General features: G+C 42.5%; 1 protein-coding gene across 1 annotated transcript; it reads left to right on the top strand.

Moving 5' to 3' along the window:
• Positions 1–980: 980 nt before the first annotated feature.
• Positions 981–4,877, top strand: chst2b (carbohydrate (N-acetylglucosamine-6-O) sulfotransferase 2b). The gene has a single exon (XM_053859706.1). It carries the CDS (start codon positions 1,514–1,516, stop codon positions 2,909–2,911), a length of 1,398 nt encoding a protein of 465 aa, XP_053715681.1. The 5' UTR covers positions 981–1,513; the 3' UTR covers positions 2,912–4,877.
• The last annotated feature ends 9,455 nt before the right edge of the window (positions 4,878–14,332 follow it).

The raw sequence follows: 14,332 nt of genomic DNA, 5'->3' as shown, positions 1-14,332 counted from the left end.
TAAGGACAAGCAGCATGCCAGAAGCATCTTTGAAACAGACCAGCAGGGGTCAGTGTAAACATAGCTTTTCGTGTTCATTTGGCGAGTGCCTTGACAAATGTGACTTATACGCCACAGTAAGAAGCTATTAAATAAGCAAATACATTTAATGAGAGTAGCCATGTACAACGTTTTGTACAACCACATGGGACCTTTTGTCGAAAGCATTTCCTTTGTGCAATTGTAATGGTCACTGCAGGGACAACAATTGTACTTTCTGCTGACAATAAGTAAATAAGTAACGAGCATGTCAGATAACTGCCTCGACCACCGGAGCTTTAGCAGCAGGGGTCAAAGAGCCCAACCTGTTTTTCTCAGTCTTTGTGCTTTTCAGTGGCACACAGTTCTAATCCCAGCTTGCCAAGCCTCTTAGGTACAATGCTTTTCCATGCGCGGACCATGTGGTCCACTTGGTCAAACACACGGATTTACTGCGTTTCATCGACAGATGTCAAACGTCAGCTTTCGTCACTTGTTCATATTTGTATCACTCACAGAGCAAAGCGGTCACGTGAAAGACATGATTTGTAATTGTCTTGTAATACGTGGATCAAAAACATCTGGAAACCATTAAAAAAACATTCATTGCAGCGTGACGTTTATGAGCATCTTTTAATTTTGAAGAGTGAAAATCGTGTTTCGTAAAATCAGACACTTTTCTCCGCTGCTTTTCAAACTGAAATGTAGAAATTATGCGTGTAGTATATAATAATAATGTAAGTAAAATCATTCAAATGCCAACGCAAAACAGGTGATAATTTGACTGAATGATTTGAGGATGAGGAACCGCGTTAGTGAGATAACAGGCTGCAGGGATGCACATACACTGACCTCTCCAGAACACGACAGCATCATTTCCTGCACTCTCCCGTTCCAGTGTGTGGGAGGCTGCAAAGAAGACCGGCAGCCAGTTCATCCAATCAAATGCTTCTATGACGCTGCGCGCATACCGCACCGACCAACTACACGCGTGAAGAGGCGGCTCTTTGCCTTCCGTCGTCCGACTCAGTCAGTTTGTATTAGTTGGCTGGAGGAGGAGAGAGGGGCGATCGGGGCTATTTTTTTTTCTTTAAACCCTGCTCATTTCGGAACTGCATTGCACGGCGGTTAGTAAGTGGGATCACGCACGAGACGCGGCTTTGCTCGCGGCTGCCGCCTGGACGCACACAAGGATGCTTCCGAGGACAACTGCGCAGGGGTTCCTCCGCTGAACAAACAGGGCGTCCGTTACGAAGATGAATGATTCCTCCTGCTTGCCGTGAAGACCACCCACGGATCGACGGCATATTCGGTATGGACCCCTCCATCTCTGCTCGCTCCCTGAAACAACATTGCGCAGTGCAGTGAAGAGGGATTCGGAAGCTGGCTAGCTGGTGTCTCTCCCCCACACTGTCGGGTGTACACAGCCCAACAGATCACTGTCAATGTAAGAGTCCTCTCCTCCAGCCGTGGGAGCCACTCTCCAGGGGCACAGATGAGAGGCAAGCAGTATCATCAGCCGCTGAAGTTGACAGCACCCTGGGAGAAGGATGCCGGCTTTGGGAGGAAGCTCAAAACCTACAGGAATCATACCAAGATAATAGCACAGCCTGGAATCGTCATGAAAGTCCTGCGCAGGAAGAGGATTGTGTTATTTATGGCCTACTTCTTGCTGCTGGTGCTCACCATGCTGAACTTGGCCAATTATAAGTGGACCAAAGAGCCACAGCAGTGCAACCACCAGATGAGGAGCACCACTTACCAGGGCAGGTCCGACATCCGCTTCCTGTACAGGCCCTCTCTCGCCAAAAAGAGGCAGCTCATCTACGTTCTGACCACCTGGAGGTCAGGCTCCTCCTTTTTCGGGGAGCTTTTCAACCAAAATCCAGAAGTGTTCTTCTTATACGAGCCCATGTGGCACATCTGGCAGAAACTGTACCCCGGCGATGCCGTCTCTTTACAGGGAGCAGCCAGGGACATGCTGAGCTCCTTGTACCGCTGTGATTTGTCTGTTTTTCAACTTTACAACAGCCCTGGGGGCAAGAACTTCACATCACTGGGGTTGTTTGGAGCCACCCTCAATAAAGTGGTGTGCTCCTACCCCCTCTGTTCTGCCTACAGGAAAGAAGTGGTGGGGATGGTGGATGACAAGGTGTGTAAAAAGTGCCCCCCTCAAAGCCTTAGACTCTTGGAGGAGGAGTGCCTCAAGTACAACACCATAGTTATCAAAGGGGTGCGCATTTTGGACGTAAATGTCCTGGCGCCGCTCATGGAGGATCCCTCCTTGGATTTAAAGGTGATCCACCTGGTGAGAGACCCGAGAGCAGTGGCCAACTCCAGGATAAAGTCCAGGCACGGGTTGATTCGGGAAAACCTGCAGGTCGTCCGCAGCAGAGACCCTAAACTGCGGCGGATACCTTTCGTGGATCCAGGTCACAAGGCCAACAAAAAGGACGGCTCAGACTACCACTCCATCGGGGCGATGGAGGTGATTTGCGACCGTACCTCCAGGACGTTGAGGACTGCCTTAAACCCACCCAGGTGGCTAAAGGGGAAGTACATGGCTGTTCGCTACGAGGACCTGGTGGAGAACCCTGTGAAGACGTTACGGAACATCTACCACTTTGCCAACCTGACCACCAACCACGAGATAGAGTCGTTCGCTTTGAACATGACCAGCGGCTCCAGCTCCTCCTCTAAGCCGTTCATCGTGTCGTCCAGGAATGCCACACAGGCGGCCAGCGCCTGGAGGACAGTGCTCAGCATCCAGCAGATCAAACAAGTGGAGGACTACTGCCACCATTCCATGTCCGTGCTCGGCTATGAGCGGGTCAGAACAGCCGGGGAGGCCAAAGACTTGAGCAAATCACTGCTGACACACTCCAAACTGTGAACACGTCGTCGTCGTCATCACCAAAGACTTGGTTTAATTTAAACTTCCTTTTGCATCCTGTGATGTTTTCCTGCGGTCGGGGATTCTAAGCTTTATTTCGTTGTTTGAGGAGCTTCATAGGCCATGTTTGGAATGTATCCTGTTCATTCGCAGAGGACCACTTTTGTATCGGAACACTGGATGTACGACTGGAACCGTGAGCTGCATCTCATACAAAACAAACCAATTCCCGTATCTTGTTATGATCACAGCATTTCAAAGTGGATGTTACTTTTGAATGTTCAAAATTCTTATATTAGGAATTATGTTTTGCCAGTCTCCATATTGTCTGTAAAAGTGACTCGTGGCCTACATTCGCATTACCATGGTAAAGAGACAACATTTTGATTTGCCTGTATGCATAGATGCTCATATTGTTAAACATGATGAAAAAATAGCACAGTAATAGTGGAAGCTTTAAGCAATTTATTCTTTAAAGAAACAAAACTGAAGTATCTCATGATTGTCACTCAAAGGTTCAACTTTGAACATCAAGCATGTTTACATCAGCACCAAGCCTGGTTTCCAGTTACAAGGTACCTAATATATAAATAATAAACAGTAAACAAATATACGGCCCCTGAACAATGCCGCCTGCTTGTGATTTCAATAAAATAAAAACACTACATTTAAAAATAATAAACAAATTCTCTTAGTTTAATTTTCGAACTTAGAAAAAGAACTTTAGGAGACAGATAGTAACTATTGTTGTGTTGTTATTACAGAGTTGTTCTGGAGACACCATTGTCAGATCTAAGCTTTGAAAACCAGTGACTGAAGCAGTACGGTATGATCAGGCCTATTTTTGCTCACATCAGGTGACACTGGATCAGTTGTTGTGTGGTTAGCTCTGGCTATAAGTTCATGAAACAGGGATGGAAACATTCACAATACTGTGACAGAAATGAGCAGCAAAGGGGACTATGCAACAAGTAAATCAGAAATGACTTGTAATGTGAATGTAGCCGAGACAGAGGAATGAAAAACAGACGAGAAATCAACACGAAACTCATTGTTTATTTGTATGATCTGGTTTAAGGTCAGTGACAATCAATGAATCGGTTCGTTGATGTGCCATAGGTAGTGATGTGTAGGCCGCATCAGAATAGCCAGACTGCTATTGTGAATTGTTGCCATGAAATCCTGGAACGACGAAGCATATCATGCACTGTAGGCTGCTGGGAGTCCGGTTTTGGTGTTCACTCTCTGTTCAACCATTTCAAATGTTTACAATTGCTTGCTCTTATCGAAGAAAAGAAAAGAACACTTGACCTGGGATGTTGCATCGAGTAAAGTTCACAGTTGACTTGACTGTCTGACTTTTTTCTTGAACTGATTTTGCCGTCATACACTTGACTTCTATTGAAGAAGGGTTTTTAAAGTCTTCTCACGGCATTCAGCAGTTTAAAAATATCCCCTGGTGGAAACAGTTCTTCCAAAGAATCATCACTAGTTTTGGTTATTGGAATTATACAATAAGATTATTTGTGAACATTTTATTACACGATGAAGTGCTAACTGCCTCAGTGACGATGACAATAAGAAGCTATGACACATTTAGAATGTTATCACCTGCTTTGTGTTAGAATACTTGAAAAGTCATTCATTTATTTTTTTCCCTTGACTAATCCCTTAATGGAGTCTCACCCACGTACTTGGAGTGAAAACCGTGGGTCGCCCTGGACGGGTCAACACCGGACAACCATGCCACATTCTCCTTGTGTAATTACACAAAAATAGCATTTACCAAATTATGTACGCAAACATTTTAAAATGCTGGGGTATACACACTTTATGTCATTTTAAACATGAAAAGTTATTAAATGATAATTTGAGTTAAAACACATGAGCATCATACAGAAGATCCACAAAAACACACTATACTTTAAATTGTTATTTACTTAATGGTTGAAATTTGCTTTGAGTCTGATTTTGCAATAAAATAAAAGATTTAAATGTAATTCAGATTTAATTAGAAATAGTTGTTGTACATCATCATTCAAAGACTATATATATTATATATATATATTACCAAATAATGCTGTTCATTTCATCATTCTACAGTTAACGACTTTTTTTTTTTTTTTTTTTTTTTTTTTTAAACAAAACAGTCTTTGAATTTTGAAGGCATTAAATATAACTGCAACACTTGGGCACCCACATTACTGATTCTCTGTGGTCAAAGGGATCTACCACACAATGGATAGGCGAGGGTCCTGGGTGACCCAAGCCTCTCACCCAACATTGCTAGCTGGCTCGCTTGGATCGACTCCAACTGAGCTAAAACATATGAACAGAACATTCACAACAAATCAGAACACAAAAGATTTATATTTGCCTGAGAAATATGTTCATTGAAGCTCATTTCAATGAGAAACTGTTTCATGTTTTTCTTAAATGTGTACAGCAGTCAGTGGATTATCTTTTTATAAAGCACTCACCTGAGGCTGTGTCCACTTCTCACTTGATTTTTACCGTCAGTCCCATTCTATTTATATTTTTGGTCAGTAGTAGTTCCAATACTTTATTGTAATTAGCAGTTATTCTTCTATATCTTTGAAAAAAAATAACAAAAATACGTTTCAGTTTACATTGTTTACATTGATGTGTACTTTGTTAATCTCCAAGATACATTCAGAAGCGTCAAACATCAAATATGCTACTTAGTTTTTCAGTGTGGAGTGAACCGTCTCTTTAAGAATCTGAATTTGGTTGATCAAGGTCACCTGGTGATTCACTCACTCTTCTGACTGAGACATGCAAAGTGTCCAACTGACAGGCCCATTGGTAGGATAGTCACAGAAGTTACTCAAGGACCGGTGTTAAACATGGAGACTTGATTTGGACCAAGACTGGATTGAGCCCGGTGCATTTTTAGTGATTTATGTATCAAAACATTTCACACGATTCTGGTGCAGAGGAGTCATGGAGGGTAAGAGGGTTCATACACCAGGCTTTGAGCACCACTGCAGCAATGTAACAAGGCACTGTGTCAGAGCGAAGCAGAAGTGGCTCAAAGGCATGTCAAGCAGATCCAGAAAATAATTCAAATGGAACAGTGAATGAAGTAATCGCCCACAGAGCCTCTGCTTTCATGTGTGGGATTTTAATGGGATCATTATTGAGTCAGCTGCAGTCTTGTATTATGGAAATAAAAGCAAAGGAAAAAGAAAATGAGGGTGAAATATGCGACAGCTTATAGAAATATAAACTGAAGTGGATTGAAATGATTAAAATAGCATTCACGATTTAAAGCCATTTTTCATAAACACAACTGGATGAACTTCCTGCTGTGAACCCTCACAGAAGAATTTTTCTCTCAGAGCCTGTGAGGGTCACAGTCAGTCACCCCATTCGTCGTGGGAGGCAGGGAGGCTGAGTCAAATAAGCGGGGGTCAAAGGTCACGCCAGTAGTCAATGGTGTGCGGCATGCAGGCCACAAGCCGAAGTGGGTTCTCATAGCAGCAGATCAGTTGCTCTTTTGTGTGCCAGAGAAAGCGTCCCTTCATTTGCATAGTGACAAGATTTGAATCTCTACGTTTTGCGGCTGACGCTTTTGGTGATTCCCACACAAGTGAGAGGCGATTCAAGAGAATGTGTGGACATCAGCTTGAGACATTAGTGACCTTGCTAAGTCAAGCTGGCGGAGAGTATGGTGTAAGTGCATTAGTGTCAGTGACAGTCGACAGACGGGATGGAAACTCTCTTGATACAGAGGAGAATATGTAATGGATACGTCGGAGCTAACTGGCAGTTGTAAACAAAGACCAGGCACGTGTGTGAATTACCGCCTAAGTGAGTATTCACATGCTAGGATCCCATTAGCAGCGTGAAGTCAGCTAATATTTAGGTTTTGTCATGGACAAGTTCACACGCACATCATATATATTACATATATATTGATTGACAAGACTCGTATCCATGCGTCAGAGGCACATACGCGTAACTGCACATTTGCAACCGTAAACCCCATGGCACGTGCGTGTAAAAAGATTTACATTCATACAAACACGAAAAGTAATTCATTCTTCACTTCACACACTTCATTTTCTAAGTGCACAGATACAAGTGGCTAAACACGAGCTCTTGAAACTGCAATTGTGACACATTGCTAAGTTTTCCACCTCAACCACCGCCAAAACGGGTGCAAAAGTTCCACATACTCGTAGAACACGATCCGTATGCGCATGCACCATTTTGCACCTCTTCTCGCACCTGCAAATAAAACTGATGCGCACTCGTAGAAGTGGCGGCAATACTTGCCTGTTACTCCATGCGCGTTCCTGGTAGTCACGTGACATCTATTGTCCAATCAGCTGCAGCAACACGCTGCGCCATTATATTGCATCAATCTTCCAAGGAAAAGTGACGTGGGTAAATGAAGCACTTACCGTCTGTCTTTCTATCAGTGGTGACAGTGAGAATCGCCTTCTATCCGAATTCTTCGTAAACCACCGTGACATGGGATGTCGCTCAGGTAGCCAAAATGAGGTTAAATGAATGGGTGAATATAAGAGATGGAGATATTTGCGACTTTTTCCAAAAACAAAATGCATTATTCTTTAGTCTGATAGTGCTAATAAGCTAATCATGTGCTGAGGTGCTGTTATACCTATTTTCAGTTCATCCATACAGGCTGCCACTCATGCTTGAAAGCAAGGCTTGAAAAGGTCAGAACCTTCGATAAAGAGTGTTGTAGCGTCATGTTTCAGTCCAGCTCAAGTGGGACTGATTTAAACAAGACCCTTATGTCACCTTCTGTTGAACTCTGCTTCAGCCAGTGCTCTCTACAGCATTTTTTTTTTTTGAAATTAAATTAATTTAAAAATCGTCAGTGGAAAAAGAGATTAGTTTGGTAATCTGATCCCACTATCTTGAAGTATGAACTATGTTGCTGCGATAAATATTAAATAAATAAAACTTCACTGGTATAAAATACTTGTAAAATAGGTTCTAGCTTAAAAACAAGAATATTATTTCACACATTTTCAAACGGCAAAATGAAAAAAAAAACCTGTAGAGCTGCATCAATTAAATAATATATTGTTTGGAATCCTATATCGAGGTCCACGGCACGCTTTATAATTCAGAGGTATTGAGGACACAAAAGGTACCGAACGCACCATGAAAAGCTCCACTGGTCTAACTTCTGTACGAAAGTAAGTGAGTTCATTTTTTTCCATCTGCCTGCCAGGTTGTTGATATTTCGTCCCCTCTTTCTCTCAGAAGTGTCACCATTCTTCTGATGCAGCCGATTTGATTTCTATTTGTTGTATCAGCAAACAAGAGCGCAGAGTCAACAGCGCGGAGCAGGAGGAAGAATAAACTAACTTCTCTGGGACTTTGGGACTGAATGAGCTGTTTCACGGTCGGTATACAGTCTTCCTCTGTCCTGTGTTTGCACACTTGCAGGCAGCGTGGTAATTATTACTGCAAGAGCTGCTGTCTGCTCTCAACACTGTCAGCTTGTGAGCCGGTGCAGAGAAAAAGGTGCTGAGCAGCAGCAGAAGCAACAACAACAGGGAGAGAAGCTGAACTGCTGCCTCATCACAGCATTCTCCTCTCAGACTCTCCTTATTATGAGCCTGTGCTAATAGTTGTGTCTCAGATGGAGACATCACAATTTAAAGGTTTTTGTGTTCATTAGAATTTTTGTTTTTCTGTGTTGTGTTTCCTACCTGCTTACATTTTTTTCCCAACCTCTGGTTTTGGCCTCTCCTATACTGCTCCAGTAGCTGCTCCAGCTCATCATTACCTGCTACATGGTGTTTGGAACACAAAGCAGACACCAGAACGTGAATCTCCTGTGGTCTCAGTACGGCTCTCCCATGTGTCTTGGGAAGCGTATTATTTATGGGCTATGCGTCTGTTCTCTTGGTTAGCTTGCAAGTGTGAGCCGAGAGGTCCGCTGGAAGCATATTTTTTGTGCGAATATTTATCACGCTATTTATCGTTTTCGAAACCTGCTATTTTTCAATGCAAGCATTCATTTTTTTGGACCAAGGTCCAAAGTTTCGCTTGGGACGAACATTCATCCAACCAATCAAAGCGCTTGTTCTTGACACGTCACACGCTAAAACATCCGATCTGGCGGAGTGCTTCATTGTGCTTGTATGCCAGCACCTGGTTCTTTAATACATAAAAACTAAAAACAAAAGACAAGAATTATAAAGACATTTGGAGGAGAATTGCTGCAGAGCTTGAGTATGACGATGCTGTGTATATATTCAAGCTCAACCCGATCACCCCAAAATCGTAGGCATTGTTCAGTGGACCGGGTCGGCTTTGAAAGGTGGATAAATACAAGCGTCCGCACTCCATGTAAACGGTGGCTACAGCTCTCTTGCTTCCTATGCCTTCCACACTAGCTTCCCTGCTCACAATTTTCCCTGAACACATGCCCTTCTTCCACACAAACACATTTTATTTTGTCAAATTCCCCAAAATTCCATAAAGATGCTGCAATCCATCTGTGAATCTGTGATCGCGGCGAATCATAGGGCCCTATTATTGGCTGTGACTGGCATGCCGAAACTGTTGTGTATTCAATCGTGTTGCCCCCAATGTGCAAAGACGGATGCGTCAATATTTGCATCTGAATTTCTCGTGATTTCATGTCGCTTACTCGTGTCGCCGACGTGTACAAAGACCTTAAGTCACTCGTTTTTTTCCCCTCACTTGTGCGTTGTCTTAAGCAGATCTAGTGATCCACCACTTGCATTTTAGGACATATTTCCTGGACTTCTGTGAACTGCTGAGCTGCCGTGTCAGCATTTTTCCTCCATTTGTCAGTTGACTTTGATTATTAAATATTTTCTTTTATAAATAGCAAGTTTTTCTCTTGCTTTTTTTTAAACTTAAGCTGTAAGAGAATTGCAAATAGTATTTCATCACTATTTTATATTCACAATTTAACATTTTTTCCTTTATTTCTTTTCATTTAATCATCTTTCAAAATTCCCTTCAAAACTCAAACTCAGGGTTAGGAGAGGTGACTGGGTAAAGGTATACTTTGAAACAAATGCCAAAAACATTTTATCGAATATTTACAATGCACCAAACACTTACGTATATATACCGTCATTATTTTTTTTATTATAAGTCTTTATGAGCCTTACAAACACCTCTTGTCCTTGGTAGCTGGGATAGACTCTGTATGCATGTGATAATAAAGAAATGAAACAATTGAATGACTGTTAAACAGAAGGTAGTTCTAAAATAATAACATAATTCAAAACAAATTCATGTCTGACAGAAACACATTTGTGTTATCTTTGGTGCCATGAATAGTATTTCATTTGATCGTTAGTTTAATATTTGATGGAAACGATCTTGAGCCTTGGCAGATGTAGGTTGATAAACTTGGTCAATTCTGTAATAGAATTCTATACATAGATATGAATTAAGGACTCGGCCCACTTTCTCCAGCTTTCAGTCGATTGCTTTTTATCTTAACCCTTGTGCTTCGCCAGTGACTATTAATACCACCGGGAAGAGAGCGGTATTATATCAAACTGCACCGGCAGGAAATACTTTGCTCTGTAATCTCGCTGCGAAAACAAAGGAAGCAGCCAGCTGCCCGTTCTTAAGTGGAGACAAAACACAGATATGAGCGAGCAGCACTGAAGTGCCCACAAGTCCTGCACATGCTATCACTCGCTGGTGACTTGAAAACACTGGTTATAATGAATGGTTAAGCCTAGTTAGCGTTGAGACGTGTGAGGAGGCAGAGTGATTGAAGTTAAGGACTGGAGTGAAAGCTCAATTACCTGCCAGCAGGCTCCAGCCGCTCACGTGGTTGACTTCAAAGGTAGTATTTCAGTGATGTTTTTCACATTGGGAAGGTTCCTTTGCATTCACAACATCTCACTTCTGCAAGTACAAAATGAAATAATATACAATGTCTGTCAGAAGTGGCAGTGGCAGAGGAATCAACACTGATGTAACTTTAATGTAAAATTGTAAATCAACGTGTTAAGTTGTTTATCTCCAGTGAGATCGTAATACAAAAGGCCCATTTATGATAATGTTGCATCCGGATCTGGATGAAGGAGCCTTCTGTTCCTGCTCTGCATTCATTTCGTTCGTATTTCTGCTAGTTTTCACGAAGCTTATGGATACGGCTCAAACGGAGCAGCACCACCAGAAACCATGGGGGCAGTGTTGCTGTTAGCAACCGATACATACTGTAGCTCTAAAGAGACCTAACAATGGCGGAACTTCTCCCTCATGCCATCGTGATAAATTTAGCCGACCACCACCTCCTACAACACTGCCTCTGTTTTCCTCTTTTGTGCACGAGGTATGTTATTAATATTTTTTCCACAGTCGCCATGTTGGTTTTGTACTTTGCTGTCAATTATTGACTCTGGGCGGCGCCCCCTGGTGGAAATATAGGTGAACAGCAACACCAACATAAAGAACGCATGGAAGTATGTGATCAGTGACTGCAACATTGTTTGAAACGGTTGCAATTTCGCACAGAAAGTGAGCACAATTGGGCCTTAAAAGTAACAGGCTCCTGAGGCTTCATGATTCTTTTGAAGAATGTAAAGTTGATGATCTAACTATTCATTTTTTCAAAACTCTTTCAGCTTGACTTGTACCATGGACCAGCGACCATGTTTTCATGCAGTGAATAACTTGCCAAACTTTTATTTTGTCAATTCCCGCGTGTTTTATTTCCAGTTTTGTGTGCATTTCCGTTTCCCTCCAGCTTCCACAGCAACACAGCTCGCCCTGATCCAGCTAAGCAGCTCAGCTGTATATCTACACCACGGTACCAGTTTGTGTTGCCAGATGGTTTCCTTTCCTTCTCTGTGATTATTCCGCGTGCGTGCTTGTTCCTTTTCAGCCGCCTTCTTTGTTGTTTCTTCTTTTTCTGTTTAACTTACTTGCATCTACGATCTCGTTTGTTTTGTGCGTAACTCACCTTTTGTTTTCTCTCACTCATTTGGTTCCTCCTGTGTGGGTGTGTGTATAATTCCACCACCGAGCTCTTTTGGTTGTTTGGTCCTTGTGAGTTTGTTTCTGAGTGCATTTTTCGGTATCCGTGTTAGTCATGTTTTAGTTTTAATTTGCCTGCTTTTCTGTTTTCAGATTTTGACCATTTCTCTGCGTGTTTGTCTCGCACCACTTTTGGTGTCGACTCCTTCAGTTCTTCGTTCCTGTTTGTGCATTATTTATTGTTATCTGTATTAAAACTCATTGTCAAACCTACTCTCGTTGTTCCGAGCCGTCTGTACACTGGTAATGATCAAGAATTTGGGTCTGACTTCTCAAGACCTCATGACAACTATGACGTTTTGAGACTGTTGTACTGGACATCAGCGATTGTGCTGAGGTAAGTGAGCCTTTGCCCAGAGTAGAAAGGATTGCGCAGGGTATATTCATATTCTGGGAAACTTGTCCAAATGGGTGGAGGCCCTGGGGCAGCAAGTGTATGCAACATTAAGTTGTACACCCCTTTTTGCATCAGATTTTTGTGGAGAATTTAAGTTCCCTGACTCTGCAACAGAGAGTGTGTATGACCTCTTAAGAATATTATATGTATATAAATACATATAAAAAGAGGTCTAGACATTCTTCTCTGCTGTGGCACAGTTGACTCTATCACATTGTTGTTAATTTAAAACATCCACTTGATGGAGGGACAAAGCACTTGCCTGCCCTGGTTATTGTACAGTGCAAATGGAGCTCACAAAGAGGGATAATGGGCTCCTTACTGAGCGTTCGTCCAGGTCATGAGGCCATTAAGTGGTGAAATTAGATCAGTTTATTTTTAATGGAATTCTGCTGCTGGACTTTTTTTTTTCTGCCGAAGGATTTTCAGGACCAGTGCTGTAGGAAGGCTTTCAACCAAGCATTATCGAGGTTCAGCTTCCATCATTGTCTGTCATAGATCACAATTTGTGCTTCTGAAAGGCTTTAATTCGTCTCATAGGCGTGTTATTTTTTTAGCTCAGGATGTGAGTGGCAGTCGAGATTTTTCACTTTTCATAGAGAGGAAATGAACGTTGATATGTCACATTAATTGACAACAAATATTTCAGTAAAAGCTTTATTATTTCATCATGTCAACAAAGTTCTTCTTCATTCTTAGCTATCACGTGCCAATACTTGATAGAAAAGACAGGATAAAGATATCCTACAATTAAATTAAACCAGACTGTCATGGCTGTCCATGGGAACAGACCCAATTGCTGGATTGTTGCAAGGCTGACAGAAGACTCTGGAGATCGAGGGTAGATTTAACAAGGTTTATTCACAATTACGGCAGTACACAAAAGACGAACAGGAACGGTGAACCAAGAACATCAACACCAGAAGACGGAACCGGAAATACACTCAGGGGCAGGCGAATAACCTGAAACAGAAAAGGTGAGTCATACAAAATACTCACACACAATCAAATAGCGAGAAGCGAGAAACAGAAATCTGAGCCAGGCGAACAAGCGAAGGAGGCGGGAGAAAGAAGATCAAGCGGAATTTGGAACATAAACATGAGTACAAAAGAGCGGATGATCGTGAGAGTGGGTAAACATTCCCCTTATAATTCACCCGCTGTGCATCACTTAGTGTACCAGCATGTTTAAGACATTCAAGGAGGACGAGTATACTGTATATTCAGTCTGACAGAGGCAGTCGAAAAATGGTGTGCAACAACTATAGATTCAATAATGTGAGGGAAAGTGCACAACTATATCTGGAGAACAGACAAAGATGACACCAGGTGCATGTTGTGTCTGGACTGCTTGATCCAGACCCTAAAAGACCCTCTGTTCACATGAAAACCCTCGAGGGGGACTGCGCTCAGAGTCTGATGGAAAAGTTGAAAACCTGCACTGCTGGACTGTCAGTGGGGCCGTATCCGATGACCTCTGCTTCAGCTGGAGACACATAAAGGATCACTCAAAACTGGACTGAGCTCATCAGAATAAGGACACACTCTTTTATTCAGAGTGGCTTGAAAATGCCCAGAAATTTGACCCTTGGTCCATTCGATATCAGATAGTTTGGTCACCTTCAATGTCTGACAGTGGTGCCTCCTGGAGAGATGGAATGAGGGTGAAGCTGAGACAGTCATTGTGTTGGTGTGTGTTGCTGCAGCGAGAGGAAGGATGTTGTCCACTGTCATTAGGCAGGAAACTAAAGCATCTCTTGGATCGTCTTTTAGCGTTGATCTGCGTGGTATTAAAACAAAATAAAGCCAAATTAGAGGACAATGGGCATTAAAGTGATTCAATGCTTCGTGTCAGGATATTTACTGTTACTATTAAGCACCATGAGCTGTGCAGATGTGATGGTACACTCCCAAAGAGATTTCAACAGACGATGTGATGCTGCTGAATAAGACACCGTCATCCATGTTCAAACCTATGC

Source organism: Synchiropus splendidus, chromosome 3 (genome assembly GCF_027744825.2).
Source record: "Synchiropus splendidus isolate RoL2022-P1 chromosome 3, RoL_Sspl_1.0, whole genome shotgun sequence".
In the NCBI taxonomy this organism is placed as follows: domain Eukaryota; kingdom Metazoa; phylum Chordata; class Actinopteri; order Syngnathiformes; family Callionymidae; genus Synchiropus; species Synchiropus splendidus.
Note: the sequence above shows the minus strand (reverse complement) of the source record. Positions and strands in the feature narration are given on the sequence as shown.

What these genes read in the sequence shown, in the direction of transcription:
- chst2b (XM_053859706.1), top strand. Translation starts at nt 1,514, where the DNA reads ATGAGAGGCAAGCAGTATCATCAGCCGCTGAAGTTGACAGCACCCTGG.